The following is a 19064-nucleotide window of genomic DNA, read 5'->3' on the forward strand; positions in this document are numbered from 1 at the left end:
ACAATTTAATTATTATTTTTTTCTTTTTACATTTTTTTTCTTTCCATGATGGCAGGTGAGGCGGGGCCTCACCTGCCTCTACTGACTGCACGTCACTGCTTCCTTCATACTTCCGGGTAACCAACCAGGTGTGTTAGGATCCGCCCACTGACTTTGACAGATAAAATACATTTAATAAACACTAACAAGGGCCAAATGGGACTAAATTGATTAAATACAGTTTAATAAAGGGACGGTTAGGGTTAGGGTTAGTTGGTAGAGTGGCCGTGGTTACTGGGGTTCAATCCCCACCTTCTACCATCCTAGTCACGTCCGTTGTGTACTTGGGCAAGACACTTCACCCTTGCTCCTGATGGCTGCTGGTTAGCGCCTTGCATGGCAGCTCCCGCCATCAGTGTGTGAATGTGTGTGTGAATGGGTGAATGTGGAAATACTGTCAAAGCGCTTTGAGTACCTTGAAGGTAGAAAAGCGCTATACAAGTATAACCCATTTATCATTTATAATTTATTTATACTTAACTAAATGTGTCATCAGTCATTTAAATCATTAAAATAAATCATGAAATCAATATTCAAACTGTGAAATAATTAAATTATTAAAAAATGAAATAAAAAATTACCATTATGAAATAATAAAATGTCATTTTACAATAAATATAAACAATTCACATTTAATAACACAGTCTTGTGTTTAATTTCAAATATAAATAATTACTAACACATTTAAGTTATAATTCAAAGATGTATTTATTTATCTAATTTTGTATTATTTGCCCCTTCCTACGCGGGGCCCACCGTACGGGACTGGCGGTCCCCCTTTTGTGCCGCCAAAGATACACCGCCAGCTGCAGTCGATCAGGATCACGAATGAGAAGTTTGTAGAGCTGCACCTTGTCATGTAAAAGACATTCTGAAACCTTCAGCACCACTTATTATACCGACTAATGTATATGTTCAAACCTAATATTAATTCGGACCTTGTGGATGTAAATTGTAAAATAAAAAATGCTTGTTTTTCAAAAATCATTAAAGGCCTACTGAAATGAATTTTTTTTATTTAAACGGGGATAGCAGATCTATTCTATGTGTCATACTTGATCATTTTGCGATATTTCCATATTTTTGCTGAAAGGATTTAGTATAGAACAACGACGATAAAGATCGCAACTTTTGGTATCTGATAAAAAAAGGCTTGCCCCTACCGGAAGTAGCGTGACGTAGTCAGTTGAACATATACGCAAAGTTCCCTATTGTTTACAATGATGGCCGCATGAAGTGAGAGAGATTCGGACCGAGAAAGCGACAATTTCCCCATTAATTTGAGCGAGGATGAAAGATTTGTGGATGAGTAAAGTGCAAGTGAAGGACTAGTGGGGAGTTGAAGCTATTCAGATAGGGAAGATGCTGTGAGAGCCGGGGGTGACCTGATATTCAGCTGGGAATGACTACAACAGTAAATAAACACAAGACATATATATACTCTATCAGCCACAACACAACCAGGCTTATATTTAATATGCCACAAATTAATCCTGCATAAAAACACCTACGTGTTTGTTATGCTAGCTCCTAGCTCCTCTGCTAGCTCCTAGCTCCATAGAACGCGCCAATACAATTCAAACACCTGATCAACACACACAATCACTCAGCCCAAAAGACCGTTCACCTAACCCAAGGTTCATAAAGCTTATATATTTTTAAAAAGTTACGTACGTGACGCGCACATACGGTCAAGCTATCAAATGTTTAGCAGCCAAGGCTGCATACTCACGGTACCTGATATTCAGCTGGGAATGACTACAACAGTAAATAAACACAAGACATATATATACTCTATTAGCCACAACACAACCAGGCTTATATTTAATATGCCACAAATTAATCCTGCATAAAAACACCTACGTGTTTGTTATGCTAGCTCCTAGCTCCTCTGCTAGCTCCTAGCTCCATAGAACACGCCAATGCAATTCAAACACCTGATCAACACACACAATCACTCAGCCCAAAAGACCGTTCACCTAACCCAAGGTTCATAAAGCTTATATATTTTTAAAAAGTTACGTACGTGACGCGCACATACGGTCAAGCTATCAAATGTTTAGCAGCCAAGGCTGCATACTCACGGTACCTGATATTCAGCTGGGAATGACTACAACAGTATACAAACACAAGACATATATATACTCTATTAGCCACAACACAACCAGGCTTATATTTAATATGCCACAAATTAATCCTGCATAAAAACACCTACGTGTTTGTTATGCTAGCTCCTAGCTCCTCTGCTAGCTCCTAGCTCCATAGAACACGCCAATACAATTCAAACACCTGATCAACACACACAATCACTCAGCCCAAAAGACAGTTCACCTAACCCAATGTTCATAAAGCTTATATATTTTTAAAAAGTTACGTACGTGACGCGCACATATGGTCAAGCTATCAAATGTTTAGCAGCCAAGGCTGCATACTCACGGTACCTGGTATTCAGCTGGGAATGACTAAAACAGTAAATAAACACAAGACATATATTTACTCTATTAGCCACAACACAACCAGGCTTATATTTAATATGACACAAATTAATCCTGCATAAAAACACCTACGTCTTTGTTATGCTAACTCCTAGCTCCTATGCTAGCTCCTAGCTCCATAGAACACGCCAATACAATTCAAACACCTGATCAACACACACAATCACTCAGCCCAAAAGACCGTTCACCTAACCCAAGGTTCATAAAGCTTATATATTTTAAAAAAGTTACGTACATACGCAAAAAAAAAGTTGCGCACATACGGTCAAGCGATCAAATGTTTAGAAGCCAAAGCTGCATACTCACGGTAGCACATCTGCGTCTTTGTCATCCAAATCAAAGTAATCCTGGTAAGAGTCTGTGTTGTCCCAGTTCTCTACAGGCGTCTGTGTATCGAAATCAAAAGTCCTCCTGGTTAGAGTCTCTGTTATCCGAGTTCTTCCATCTTGACTGCATCTTTCGGGAATGTAAACAAAGACGCGCCGGCTGTGTACTGTTGTTGCTGACTTCGTTCGAAAAATACGTCCGTTTCGCACCGACAACTTTCTTCTTTGCTTGCTCAGCTTCTTTCTCCATAATGCAATGAACATAATTGCAACAGATTCACGAACACAGATGTCCAGAATACTGTGGAATTATGAAATGAAAACAGAGCTTTTTCGTATTGGCTTCAATGTGGAAGGCATACCCGTGTTCCCCGGGCTACGTCACGCGCATACGTCATCCTCAGAGGCGTTTCGAACCGGAAGTTTAGCGGCAAATTTAAAATGTCACTTTATAAGTTAACCCGGCCGTATTGGCATGTGTTATAATGTTAAGATTTCATCATTGATATATAAACTATCTGACTGCGTGGTCGGTAGTAGTGGGTTTCAGTAGGCCTTTAAAGATGAAGTTTGGATTTTTATTGCATCCTGAGAAAGAAAAATATTTAAATAAATCATTAAGAAAAACCTCCCTCCCCCATTTACACTTATTCACACTCATTCGCACAAAAGGGTTGTTTCTTTCTGTTATTAATATTTCTGGTTCCTACATTATATATCAATATAGATCAATACAGTCTGCAGGGATACAGTCCGTAAGCACCACGCTGATTGTATTTTGTTATGACAAAAAAATAAATTAAATTAAATTAAAATAAAATACCATACACCCCCCCGCCCCCCAATAATAACAATAAAAAAAGTATTCCAATCATATTAGATTCAAGACTTAAAGTGAGGTAGGTCTTTAGTTCCAGTTTAAAAACAGGGATATCTTAAAAAATCGCACTAAGCTCATGATTTCCACTTCCACATCATGCAGAAGAACATATTTCAAATATAAGTATAACAAGTTGGATAAGTAGAAAAGTAAAAAGGGCGTATTTAACAAATACACATGAACCAATCATTAAATACCAATATATGCACTAATTACACTATGGAAAAAAAAAAAAAAAACAAGGGCCAAAAAAAAAACCTGTATAAGTTTGCGCTCAACAAGTTGACGCAAGTTCTCATTTTTCAGGAATTTGTTGCACGGTGATGTGTGGCAGTTTAGTTTCAGGCATAAAGAGGTTAGTCAAAGAGCTCTGGAAATCAGGTTGTATACAGTATTTTTTCCCCCCCAGATAAAGTAAAGTACAACTAAGCACTTTTTAAGGCTTCCTTCTGTTTTTGCAGACCAGCATAGCAAATGGAAATATTACATCAATGGGGTAAAATGTATATTAGTGTGATGATGTTTGCATTGTTTATATGCCCTCAAAGTGCACAGCCATGTTACTGCATATTATACAGTATGTTTATTTCTACATGAGGTGTGGTACAACTTTGTCAGTGTGTCACAGTTTTTAAATACCCTAACATGTGTTTTTACACTCCGCAAAGAAACCGGAGTAACCTACCGACTAAAAGAAAACCAAAACCAACATGGGGAGGACATGCAAACATCACCAAACCATCACCATGCTGTCCTAAATGTATCTAAAATTGGAAAACACCAGTGACGTGTGGTGACGTTCATACAGGGCCGGCCCCTGGCAAAAACACTCTATGCGGTTGTTTCGGGCCACAACCACTAGGGTCACTTCAGTAGCTGATCATGTTGTCGTGCTCTGCATGCGTTTGCTGGTTCTACTTGGACGGACTGAGTTACTTTATGGATACAATTATACTTTTTTATGTTGAACTTTTATTTAGCTGCGAATCAACATGTCCTTTGCGAGTGTTTTAGTTCGGTTTAGCACAGACATGGGCAAAATACGGAAAATGTGTTTCCAAATACTTGTTTTAGACCTTTAAGATCGGAGCTGTAGCCGCCATTATGATGTGCAGCGCTGTTTTCAAATTACCGTAAGTCTTGAACTTTAGGAAGTATGTCAAAGGTTGGAATCAACACTTTTGAGTGATATACAATTTATTACAGTAATCTATGTCACAGCAGTCATATATATATATAGATATATATATATGTAAATATATATATATATATATATATATATATATATATATATATATATATATATATATATATATATATATATATATATATATATATATATATATATATATATATATATATATATACACTACCGTTCAAAAGTTTGGGATCAAACAAACAATTTTGTGGAATAGCCTTCATTTCTAGGAACAAGAATAGACTGTCGAGTTTCAGATGAAAGTTCTCTTTTTCTGGCCATTTTGAGCGTTTAATTGACCCCACAAATGTGATGCTCCAGAAACTCAATCTGCTCAAAGGAAAATCAGTTTTGTAGCTTCTGTAACGAGCTAAACTGTTTTCAGATGTGTGAACATGATTGCACAAGGGTTTTCTAATCATCAATTAGCCTTCTGAGCCAATGAGCAAACACATTGTACCATTAGAACACTGGAGTGATAGCTGCTGGAAATGGGCCTCTATACACCTATGCAGATATTGCACCAAAAACCAGACATTTGCAGCTAGAATAGTCATTTACCACATTAGCAATGTATAGAGTGTATTTCTTTAAAGTTAAGACTAGCTTAAAGTTATCTTCATTGAAATGTACAGTGCTTTTCCTTCAAAAATAAGGACATTTCAATGTGACCCCAAACTTTTGAACGGTAGTGTATATATATATATGAATGCACACTCTTGGCATTCTCTCGATGAGCTTCAAGAGGTAGTCACCTGAAATGGCTTTCTCTTCACAGGTGTGCTTGAAGCTCATCGAGAGAATGCCAAGAGTGTTCAAGGCAGTAATCAGAGCAAAGGGTGGCTATTTTGAAGAAACTAGAATATAAAACATTTTTTTCAGTTAATTCACCTTTTTTTGTTAAGTACATAACTCCACATGTGTTCATTCATAGTTTTGATGCCTTCAGTGACAATATACAATGTAAATAGTCATAAAAATAAAGAAAACACATTGAATGAGAAGGTGTGTCCAAACTTTTGGCCTGTACTATATATATATATATATATATATATATATATATATATATATATATATATATATATATATATATATATATATATATATATATATATATATATATATATATATATATATATATATGCATATATATATATATATATATATATATATATATATATATATATATATATATATATATATATATATATATATATATATATATATATATATATATATATATATATATATATATGTGTGTGTGTATACAGTCATCAATTTGCTCAAAACTTAAATTAAGTGCAGCTTGCAATTATCTTGCAAACAAGGTACAGTTACTAATCAATAATGTAGTAAACAACTTAACACACTGCACCATTTACTGTTCTTTAGTTTGAACAGTTGTGTGGGAACCACTCTTCTAATGTGCTGCAGTGTGTGAAAGCTGTAAATCCTTTTAAACTATTAATGCTATTATTATTATTATTATTATTATTATTATTATTATTATTATTATTATTATAATTATTAAATGCTATCAAGATTGCTACTGCTAGTATATTTTTGCAGTGTGCATATCTAATTGTTTCTAATGCATTGCCTTTGTTTTATTCTGTTGACCAGTACACATATCAAATTGGTACTGAGTTGAAACGTAACCTTTCTTCTCTGTAATTGTAGTTTACCTGTGCTGCTGTTTCATATCTACATTCTTACATTATGGTAAGTGTCTTGTGTCTTGTATGAGTGGGCAGTTTAGGGATGATGCTCGAAACTGGTTTTCCCGGTTGTTTGATAAGAAAAGAACCGAGTCCTCGGACTCAAATCCCTTTTTGAGAACCGGTACCCGTTATCGAGACCACTATAGTAAAGAAAAAGAGTTGGTTCTTTATTCGAATCCCTGGGAACGAATCCCGTCCCAACAAGAAATGCTCCGTGGGACATCACAAGAAATGACGTCATGTAGCTCAGTCATTAGGCGCAGATAGCGAAAGCAGGAAAAAAATGGACCGGAAAAAGCGCTCCAAGGTGTAATGAAGTTCAAAACAAAAGGTATAATCCAATGAATAACTTTACTGAGAGATTTGAGCAGGGTACAAACACATGACGAACACTTTTACGACCAACCGGAAACATAGCAACCAGGCTAGCAACACACCTCCTTTATTGTCGCAACGTTCTTAAAGCAACCGCAGCACATACATATATATACAACATATATGACATCTCTCATTTTTAACTTTTGTTTTTCTTTCTTTGTAAACAAAACAAAATCACACTGTATATATGTTGTCTGTCTAATTATAAATAATGCAGATGAGGCGTGTTGGCTAAGTTCTTGACGTTTACTTTCACAGCGTGCTCATAACCTCATTCTTAGCTGCCGGGTGGTGACATGCAACAACACTTTTCGAGGCTACCACGCATGCTCGTCACTCCCGTTACATGCTGGGTAGTGTAGTTGTTATATTCCCTAGCTCATAACATCACATCTTTCCCCCTATAAAGAAATAATGTTAACTCAATAAAGTGTATTTCTTTTTTTAGCTTTAACTTTTCATTTTTTAGCATTGTAACCACATTTGCAAACAACTTTTCTCTTCATAGAATTTTCTTTCAATAAAGAAATAAAGTGCAAAAATGTCAAAGCATCATAAAAAACAGTTATGTCAACACTTTTTTAAAATTTTTTAAACAACTCGAAAAAACCAAGAGTTCTTAACAACTCTCAATCAGCCTCTTAGGTGGCTGAACATGTCTCTTAGGTCTAGACAGTCTCTCAACAGCAGGTGACGCAGACACTGCTGTCAGTCCTTAGTCAGCAAGGTCAGGCTCCGTGTCAGCAAGTTCTGCAGGTCCAGCTGAGTCCTGTTGAGCCTTTTCCTGAGTAATAGCTGTAGTTAGTGTTCCAATAGCAGCAGAAGTGCACTTTTTGGAGAGCTGTATTATTTTCAGTTTTGTGCCCAAGGCACTGATTTTATTTAACACTATATTATTATTTATACACCTATAGTGATCACAGAGACAGGTTGTTTTTGTGTTACTGTATATATTTGTTTTTCTGAAAAATCCCACTTAATATACTTTGGGTAACAGCAGTCAATATTTATTTATTTTATTTTATTTTTTTAGGGGGGTAACAGTTAATATTTATTTATTTATTGGATTTTATTTTTTTCTTATATAATAAAAGTGAGCTTTTGTTAAACCAAATATTGTGTGTTTTTTTCCCATATACAACAACCTATCTGGACTCCATAAGAGAATCGATAAGTAATCGGTTCTATAAGAAGATTCGATAATAGGCTCGAACTCGATAATTTCTTATCAAACATCATCCCTAGCAGTCACACAACCTATATACACGCTGTAGATGCACCAACAGCCATTCTGTTAATCATATATAGTAAAGTCTACTGATACAATAGAGGGCAACAATCTGGGCACTGTTCAAAGCGATATACTGTAGTTACACAACTGATTAATACATCAATAAGCAGCTTTCAGGACACATAAATCATGCCTTGGATCTGCATAGAGCCGCAGCTCAGTCGGGGGTATCTGACCTGTGTAAAGTATGTTGTGATGCAACATATTTTGGTCTAACTATAATAGTTTTTATGTTTTAATGTTTTGTGGTTTTGTGTTAACATGCAAGTAAAGTGTTATTAATATAATATATTCCTATTTATATTTATTTACAGACAGACATAGTTTTGTATTTCATTATTGTTTCTTTTGTTAATATCAGAGTCCGTTCTGCAAAAAGGTCATCCCTAGAAGCACAGAGCTTATGGACAGGGACCCACAGTTAAAATATACATCATCATACAAAATACAAAACAATACAATACCTTTCAAAATCTACCCACCAAATACCCATTTACAATTTAATTTATAGCTAAAAAAGTAATCTTTAAATCCACCAAAACAGTCTTAATATCCTATTATTCAAATTTGATTAAAAGGTTGCATCTTGAAGATCTGCGATAATCTCACTATACATACAGAGGTCAAGACCAAAATGATGCGACTAATGTGAATTCCTCAACCATGAGGGGTGTTCTAAAAGTACTAAGCATAACGTTGCAATAAATTTAGCTTAAAACGCTTTTTAAAAATGTTGAAATAATTTGATTATTTTATAGAGCTACCAATCTCATTCCAGATCATCGGGCCTCTACAGGCTATGCTACAGCTTGTACACTTTAGATGACAATTTTTCCCTCTTAATAAAGGTTTGCTTCTAATGTTATATCTATGAGAAGTAGTGGTCACTGGAATGAGCTGGCAGAGTCTAGAATTGAACCCATATACTACGTTATACATAATACAAGCACTATAACCAGACCTTCCACCCCCAACTACGTGAAAATCTCTCCAAACGTGTCTAAATCGTTTGTGCTGCAATTTGTGTTTTATTTGTGTCGTTACAGAATTGACCTTAATGACGTTTAATGGTTTTTATGATATTAACATGTTATTATTCACAACCAGCCCTCCAGCTTTGTAAAAATCTCCCAAAACGTGTCCCAATCGTTTGTGCTATGTTTGTGCTGGTTTTTGCTGCTAAAAGTTTTGGACTAACTCTTATCATTTTTAAGTTAGTAACAAATTACAATTAATAATCAGCACCATTAAATGTTAATAACATAAAAACTTCAATAGTTAAACAAAAATGTTTTGGCAGCACAAACCAGCGCAAACGTAGCACATTGGGACTGGTTTGGGGAGGTTTTGAGAAGTTGCATATAACAGTTAGACTAAACCTTTTTGCAGCACAAACCAGCACAAACACAGCGACTAGGACAAGTTTGGGGAGATTTGGGAAAGGTGGGGAGGTTAACTTCACACAAGTGGGGAAGCTGTCCACAGGACAACTATTAGTCGTGCACTGCACATACCTGTATAAGCTCTTTTTGGAAGAGTGGCAAGAAGAGAGCCATTGTTAAAAGAAACCATAAAAAGTCCCGATTGCAGTTTGCCAGAAGCCATGTTGGGGACACAGCAAACAAGTAGAAGAAGGGGCTTTGGTCAGACAAGACCAAAATGGAACTTTCCGGCCAAAATGCAAAACGCTATGGTTGGCAGAGAACTAATAATGCAGGTTAGTGTGAACACACCATCACCACTGTCAATTATGGTGGTAGCAGCATCATGCTTTGGGGGTGCTTCTCTTCAGCAGGGACAGGGAAGATGATCCAAGTTGATGGTAAGATGGATGGAGCCAAATGCAGAATATCACCTTTTGGAGTCTACCAAAGACTTGAGACTGGGGCAGAGGTTCACCTTACAGCAGGACAAACCTAAAGCCAGGGCGAAAATAGGATTGTTTAAAACAAAACACATCCATGTGTTAGAATGGCCCAGTCAAAGTCCAGACCTAAACCCAATGGAGAATTTGAAGATCTGAAAACTGCTCTTCACAAACACACTCCATCAATTCTGACTGAGTTAGAGCTGTTTTGCAAAGACGAAGACCAAAGGTTTATGTGTTAAATAAATACTAATCTTCGTGTCTAAAACATGGTTTTATATCATTGGACACGGTTGTAAACTGTAAGTAGGTTAGATATAATCATTGAATATGATTAAAATCAAGAGTTAGGATTATTAATTCAGTGTTGATATTTAAGTAGGCCCCGGGCTCCTTTATAGTAACCCCTACTCTGAAAGATATACAACTCGTGGCTTTGCAACAAGGGGGAATAGTGAAGGCATCCAGCCCAAAGCTGCCAGCCACCAGGGGCTCCGTTTTCCGTCATATCATGTGGGGTGAAGCGTCCAAGGCCTGGGATGGGGGGTGAGGAACGCGTGTGTGTGGTGTGTATTTTTTCGTGGATGCGAATGTGTGTGTAAGCCTTCAATGTGTTTCTGTTCTGCGACCTTGGGTGCTGTCGCAAACGCGATAACACAGCAAGCCAGTCCAACAAAAGTGCACAATCAACAGGTGCATGTCCATGAGAGAGAGTGAAGGAGTTTCTAAGAGAATCTCGAAGGAAACGACCGTGTCACGTCGCTTGCAGCCAGGGAAAACAATCCAGGTTAGAACGTTTGTATTTGAGTGAGCGAAAACTAATTGAAAGTTTTTACTCTGTCTATTTTTGGTCCTCAAATTCATCATACTTTGCCATGCAGAGCAAACGGCATCTCTGAGATCTTGTCAAGTTTTTGATTTGGTCCAAAATCACAAAAGTCTGAGTGCCCGGAGCTCTGTTCGCATCCTCCAATTATTTGTGGCAGCTTTAGGGTACTTTGGACAGCTGCCAGCATCTTCCAGTTTGTCGATACACCAGGGCAATGCTTACTTCAAACAGCAGATGTCCTGTTAGCCATCCATCCATCAATTTCCTACCGCTTGTCCCTTACGGGGTCACCATAATTCCAAATAAGTACATACAGTCATTGTCCTCGACTGTATGGGTCGCCAGACACGCGGCTTTTCACTTCTCCCAAGAGTCCATCGTGTGTCCGGCAACAACGGTACCGTCAGGAGAGGCAGGTTCCCCCGAACCTAAAATCTTGTCGTTGAGAGGACAGATGATCAATTTCAAAGTATCAACTCAATAGGGCTGAATATTTTTGCACAATGCCCTTTTCACTTTTTAATATGGTAAAAAAAAAAAGATAAGAAATTACGTATAATTTCCTTTCAACTTCACAATTTTATACCTCTTTGCGTTGGTCTTTCACATACAATTGATATAATAAATGTGACAAAAGATGGAAAAGTTTAGGGGTTTGAGTACTTTTTACACTCTATATGCATTTATATATATGTATATGTGTATATGTATATATGTATGTACAGTACAGGCCAAAAGTTTAGACACACCTTCTCATTTCAATGCCTTTTCTTTATTTTCATGACTATTTATATTGTAGATTGTCACTGAAGACATCAAAACTATGACACCTGTGAAGTGAAAACCATTTCAGGTGACTACCTCTTGAAGCTCATCGAGAGAATGCCAAGAGTGTGCAAAACAGTAATCAGTGTGGCTATTTTGAAGAAACTAGAATATAAAATATGTTTTCAGTTATTTCACTTTTTTTTATTATTCATTATGCTTTCAGTGACAATCTACAATGTAAATAGTCATGAAAATAAAGAAAACCCATTGAATCAGAAGAATTGTCCAAACTTTTGGCCTGTACTGTTTATGCAGTGACTTTAAAACTTGTGTAATTTGGGCCCGCCTTCTGGCCTTCGTCAGGACACCTGCAGATAAATGTTTGAGTAACTGTAAATATGCAATATTGTTTTTAGCAAGACCAGGAAGCAGACATTACAATAGTCTATGCTAGTGGTTCTCAATTTGTTTTTCCACCAAGCAGCACTTCATAAAACATTTGGCTCTCCATTTACCAACATAATTACCAAAATTAAAATAGAGTAGCGTAGCAGGCCTGAATATTCATTAAAAACAAGGCAGATGTTTTATTTAAGAAGTGTATTTAATATTTTTGGCCACTGTAACATTAAACACAGTTTGAACAGTAACGCTGTGTTTGAATATAGAACAAACACTGTACTTTGATCAAGTGATTCTTTGGCGTACCATTAAATGGTTGAAAATCACTGGTCTGTACGTCTCGTAATAAAAGAGAGTGACCTCTGGCTGTATTCTTAAGATAATATGGTAAATGGTAAATGGGTTATACTTGTATAGCGTTGGTAAAAAAAATATTTAGTTATATTTTCAATGTGTCAAATCAAATCAAATCAAACGTTATTTATATAGCACTTTTCATACAATGGCAAGTGGCAAACAAAGTGATTTATAATAAAAAAATGTGGTATAAAAACTAAGCTCATAGTTGAAAACAATTTACGTAACTTCTTTGCTTGGAATTAATGGACTTGGTGGAGTCTTTCCCTAACTTTTATCCATTAACTATGTGGAACAGAACATATGAGACCGTTATCCCTCACAGTACATATATTATTGACTTTTGTGTAATCTAGTTTCAAAGTTCAATCTTCCTTTATGGTCATTGTCAGAGTGTATACAGTACATTTAGACACAAGAATAAATGCTCTTTTCTACCAGTGATTTATAACAAAAGAATGTGGTATAATAACTAAGCTCGTCATTGAAAACAATTTATCCAACTTCTTTGTTTGGAATAAATGGACTCGGTGGAGTCTTTCCCTAACTTTTAGCCATTAACTATGTAGAACAGAACATGTGAGACCGTTATCTATCACTGTACGTATATTATTGACTTTTGTCTAATCTATTTTCAAGGGAAAGTGTTCCTTTATGGTCATTGTCACAGTGTATACAGTACATTTGGACACAAGAATAAATGCTCTTTTCTACCAGCGCTGCAGTGCAAAAACATGATGAATGATAAAAACTTTACATTTGGATCAAAAATATTCATAAATAGTTAAAATAGCACATAAAAGTGGTGTCACCCTTTATGGAAACTTAGTAAATTTATCATAGTTTCTCATCGTAAACTGTATCACAGAGACTTTGAATCTGAATGTGTTTAGATTGACCTTGTTATTGCCCATATCTGTTTCCTGTTCTATTATTTGGTATGTATGTGTTATTGGAATGTAGAAATTTAATATTTACACGTTGTAGCTCGATTCCTTTCTTGGCCAGAGGCTAATGTCTTAAATAGGTCTGCTATAAGACCTTCCCCCCTTAGGCTCCATCCTCAGCCTCCTAGCCTATTACATTCAACAGAATCCCAGGTGGTTTGGCCACTACAACCTCATTGCTTATAAAAGTTCCAGTTTTCATCATTAACCTGTACAGAGTCCTTGCACTTCTTCTCGGTCTGATATCATCTGTCCACTCTTCAACTTGTGAGTATGCACATCTGGTCATAGATGATACATAGTCTGTTCCTGCTACCAACCTTTCTAGTCTATCCTGGTTTGGTTTTGTGTTTGTGCAGTAAGTCCACCAAATTCAAAATGTTCTGACTTCAGAAGAACATCGGATGATTAAACCTGTGTCATTTATTGTTTTGTAAGTGAAGTAATTTATATTTATATAGCACTTTTTCTCTAGTGACTCAAAGCGCTTTACATAATGTAACAGCTTAAAGATCTTTAAGCTACATTTAAACCAATGTGGGTGGCACTGGCAGCAGGTGAGTAAGGTGTCTTGTCCAAGGACACAACGACGGGACTCGGACCTGGAACCCTCAAGTTGCTGGCACGGTCACTCTAGCAACCAAGCCACGCCGCAACACCCTCAATCATGATCTGCTTTGTACATTCAATCAATACATATTCATTAGGGGTGAACAAAAATCAATTCACATTCGAATTGAGATTTTTCATTCATCCCGATTCAATCAATCAATGTTTATTTATATAGCCCTAAATCACAAGTGTCTCAAAGGGCTGCACAAGCCACAAAGATATCCTTGGTTCAGAGCCCACATAAGGGCAAGGAAAAACTCACAACCCAGTGGGATGTCAATGTGAATGACTATGAGAAACCTTGGAGAGGACCCCAGATGTTGGTGACCTCCCCCCCTCTAATTTATTAGCTGTAGTTTCTTCTGTAAACCATGGGGTACGCCTTTTAGGGGCCCCTTTTAGCTTTAGCGGTGCTATACTATCAATGGTTTCGCGCAGGGCGTCGTTAAAGTTGTTAGTGAGGTTATCATTAGAGCCCACATAATTTGGGAATGGTGCCATTACTGAAGGCAGTAGGCCAGCAAGAGTCATCGTTGTGGCAGCATTAATGTTGCGGCTGCTAAAGCAGTTATTATTATTATTAGCTTGTTGACGATGAGTCAGAACTTCGAATTTTATAAGGTAATGATCGGACATTACTTTAGTATACAGGAGTATCATAACTTTGGAGGTGGTGACACCCCTGACAAGCACTAAATGAATTCATCATTTTCAGAAATCGATTACAATTTGTATTTATTAATTATTTTTTTTATAAGAATCAATACGTTTTTAGGCCATCACCCTGCAACCAGAAATAACTTTTCTAACTTGTAACCTGTTTTGAAAAAATGTCATTAGCATTGTAAAAATCGGTTTGAATCGAGAATTGTGTTGAATACAGAATGGATTCTGAATCCAATCATCAACCCAGGAACCGGAATGGGATGGAATCGTTAGGTGATCATAGAGTCACACCCCTAATATTCACACTGACTTCTTTAAAGCTGTGCAACCATTGATAGCATGTCCGCAAGGCTACACTGTAAAAAAAAAAATAACTGGCATTTATTAGATTTACTGGCAGCTCATTTGCCAAAAATGTACTGTAAAATCATCGGAAGTATAATTTTTCCATTTCCAGGGAACGTGGATTTTACGGTGGGAAAAGTAGCAGCTCAGTCGCCAGAATTTTCCTATGAAAATACCTGTTTTTAATTTAGAGTAATGCACTGTAAAAAAAAAAAAAAACTTTTTACATACTTTTTAAATACAGCTTTTGCTCACATATTTTTATTCAATGTAATTTGTCAGCATAATTTGATGTAAAAAAAAACAAAAAATTCAGTTCACAAAATTCAAAGGCAAACAATTCAGTTACAGAAAACAAGCTTTTGTTATAAAGACACAAATTAACCTCCATACAAATCTTCAGGAAGTCCAGTAAATCTGTAAATGTTTAGGAACATTTCTGTTTCAGACTATCAAACATGTCGACTACGCTTTTTCTCATTGGTGGAGGAGGAGGCCGTCACTTTTCTTTCGATGGCTATAACAATGGTGCCACCCTCAAGAAGATTGGAGTGGCAGTAGGCGGCTGGCAGATCCACGCCGTGCGGGCCGAACTGACCGACGGGCGCGTGGAGACTTTCGGGAAAGGAAGCACTTTCAATGAGTTTACCTTCAACACTGGCGAGCGCATCACCAAGCTGTCCCTGTGGGGCAACGGAGCCGGGTCACGCCTAGGTGGCATCAAACTATGGACCAGTTCTGGACGCCAATTCTTCGCGCACATGAATGGCTGGCCCCTGAAGACAGAGTACTCTATTGACGTGGGGTCTGGAGTCTGCCTGGGCTTGGAAGGGAGACACGGCGCTGACATCGACTGTATGGGATTCCGCTTCATCAGTCCCATCAAGTCGTCTGTGCTGACCAACATGACCTATCCTAGCCTTGCCGTGTACACACCCCAGGTGAGTGGTACTATGTGTGGCTTATCTCAGTCACTATATAACTACACAATATGCATCTTTTTGTGTTTTTCTCTGTTTGTTTGATCCAGGTGAAAAAAGAATACATCAAATCCGTGGCATATCGCAACAACACTAGTGAGGCTCAAGAGCAGAAATGTACGTACAGCAGATCTGTGACCAAGAATACCACCTGGAGCACCACCAACAAGATTGAGTCCACCGTCAGCGTGACCGTTTCAGCAGGGATCCCAGAGCTGGTGGAGGTGTCTAGTGGGTTTAGCTTGACCGTGGGAGCAGAGCACTCCAACTCAATGAGCCATGAGGAGACCATAACAGAATCAGATGAGGTTAGTGTGAAAGTCCCGGCAGGAAAGACTGTGAGCGTTGAGTTGTCGGTGGGACGAGCAGTCATAGACCTGGAGTACTCGGCCTCAGTTTGCATCACATGCATGAATGGCCACATGCTGGTCTTCGAATCCACTGGCAACTACACTGGTGTGGCTTACACAGCAGTGGATGTAAGTACCACTGAGTCAGAAAAAGTTATTAATGCTGAATGAGATGCATAAACATCTCACTGTGCACAGTTTTCATATTGATTGCAATGGTTTGATTGCTAGTCATGTTAACTTGCTAACTGAATGACCGTCACAGATCAAAAATCATCATCATAAACCTGGTTGTGTTTCCATGTCCATCCTTAGACCTTGTAAAACAAAATATTAAAATAAGTCTGTCAAGCTGGTCCCATTTTTTAATGTGTCTGTTTAGTAAATCATCATTTCAATTTTCAAATGTATTCCTGGAATCCTTTAGTCAAATGATTTGTATCATCATTTTTAATGTTGACTCATCATACTAGCAACCTTTTGCAGACATAACAGCTGAACACACTTAGTGTAATGGAAATCAAATAATGTTTGGGAAGCTTTTCCCAACACAGTCATAGATGTTCCCACACATTTGTTGCTTTGTTTTCACCATATCAATCAATCAATCAATCAATCAAAGTTTATTGTGTAGCCCTTAATCACAAGTGCCCCAAAGGGCTTCAAAAACCACAACAACATCCCCTGGTCTGAACCCACATCTGGGAAAGGATAAACTCTAAAAGCACAGGATGGGAAAAATAAAAAAACCTTGAGAAGGGACCACAGATATTAAATTGTTACATTCATGGTAATATGAGGGTCATATGTTTTTTCATGTAGACAAATCAACAATGTAGAGACGTCACCGATCGGTGCATAGAAGAGTGGTCCACCCTGGGTTACAACTTCGAACATCTGGCACTTCTTCCAGTCTGGTACCACTCCAAAGATAATCTGTGGCCACCTCGTCATGCAGGAGAAGGAAAGAAGAAAAGAAAAGCGGCAGGTCAACTGGTCTAAAAAGGGATCTATCCAAAAGCTAGAGTATATAAAAGAGTTTTAAGGTAGGACTTCAATGCTTCCGCTGAGGTGGCATCTCTAACTTTTGCCAGTAGGGTATCCGAGAGTCCTAGAGCCCGAGTAGAAAACGCTGTAGGGCCTGCAGACTTTTATGGGCTCTGGAAATATTATGCACAGTTAATCCCAAACTTAAACTTTAAGTAATAAGTAACTTTTAGAGCCCTATTTTAGTGGTCTGAAAAGGCAACCGTGAAACACGAAAACCCAAGTAACGTTATGAAGGGTTTTCTGTTGCTTTCGCGGTTACACCAGTGTTCATTTTGACAGCTGTTTTCAATTTAGTTTTAGTTATTGTCTTTTGACGAAAGTGTATTAAGAGTTTTAGTCTCATTTTGGTCATCTAAAATTATTCAATTTAGGCCAGTTTTAGTTAATTAAAATTACACAACATTTTAGTCAACTAAAATTACAGTAAATTTAGTCAACTAAAATATAAAGTATAAAAGATAAGGCCTCTTTAAGGTTTATTTGAAAGCACCTTTATTTAGACCACCTGCAAAGCATTTGTATAACACAAAAGTAGCATGATGATATGGTCAGGAATGATGTATGACTCGTACAATGGTCAATGCCAAAAAATATCTTTCGGGCACTTTTTGTATTTATATGCTACGTCTCTGGCAAAGCCGGTATGTATGTGTTGTGAAACTCCAGCATCCTCCCACCTCCAAAGACATGCACCTGGGGCTAGGTTGATTGGCAACACTAAATTGGTCCTAGTGTGTGAATGTGAGTGTGAATGTTGTCTGTCTATCTGTGTTGGCCCTGTGATGAGGTGGCGACTTGTCCAGGGTGTACCCCGCCTTCCGCCCGAATGCAACAGCCCCCCCCCCCCCCCCCCGTGACCCTAAAAGGAAAAAGCGGTAGAAAATGGATGATGGATGGATACCAACTTCCTGGCATACCACAGTGTATGTATGAAATCCCAGACCTGGACATGCAATTATTAAATAATTGAAGTTTAAATCATTATCTGAGAGAAAAGTGTATGAATGAAAACCATTCAGAAAGTGTCAAAATACTGTATGTACACATGCACCTAAAAAAAAAAAAAAATTAAGTTGGAGCTAAAGCAATTATTCCACAAGAAAACATAGTACTGAATACAATAATTAGTGACAAGGTATCAGTTTTAAATGGGAATTATTAGCAATGTACATGTCCGAAAATCTTTAGAATAAATGAAGCTGTAAGTTTGGTAAATGTGTGGTAAAGTCAATTAAAAAAAAAATAGCAGGATATTTGGAATACAGAAAGAAAAGGTAAACAGTATTATAAAGTCCAGAGGAGTGTAGGAGTAATAAGAGTAGGTAATAGAAATAGGAAAGAAGAAGATATCATTACTAGAATGAGGTTTTGACATAAATATCTAAATAGTTTGTTGAAATTAGTGAAACGTAACAAGGGATTATTGTCATCAAATATAAAATGTATAATATTAAAGGAATCTTTGGGAACCTCACAATTTGATTACAGTTCCAATTCAGTAGCTCGGATTCCGTTAAACATCGATTATTGTTGCTTCTTTATATTTATGTATATTGATGCAGT

General features: G+C 37.3%; 1 protein-coding gene across 1 annotated transcript; it reads left to right on the forward strand.

Annotated features, from left to right (window-relative positions):
* The first annotated feature begins 10894 nt into the window (after positions 1-10894).
* LOC133663805 (aerolysin-like protein) lies at positions 10895-16622 on the forward strand. Its single transcript, XM_062068509.1, has 3 exons — positions 10895-10982; positions 15570-16062; positions 16152-16622. The coding sequence occupies exons 2-3, from the start codon at positions 15580-15582 to the stop codon at positions 16620-16622; spliced, it is 954 nt and encodes a 317-aa protein (XP_061924493.1). The 5' UTR covers positions 10895-10982; positions 15570-15579.
* Positions 16623-19064: the final 2442 nt, after the last annotated feature.

Source organism: Entelurus aequoreus, linkage group LG13 (assembly GCF_033978785.1).
Source record: "Entelurus aequoreus isolate RoL-2023_Sb linkage group LG13, RoL_Eaeq_v1.1, whole genome shotgun sequence".
NCBI classification, from domain to species: domain Eukaryota; kingdom Metazoa; phylum Chordata; class Actinopteri; order Syngnathiformes; family Syngnathidae; genus Entelurus; species Entelurus aequoreus.

Coding starts and splice junctions, on each gene's coding strand:
- LOC133663805 (XM_062068509.1), top strand. CDS start 15,580: ATGTCGACTACGCTTTTTCTCATTGGTGGAGGAGGAGGCCGTCACTTT. Junction 16,063..16,151: donor TTGCCGTGTACACACCCCAG/GTGAGTGGTACT, acceptor TGTTTGATCCAG/GTGAAAAAAGAATACATCAA.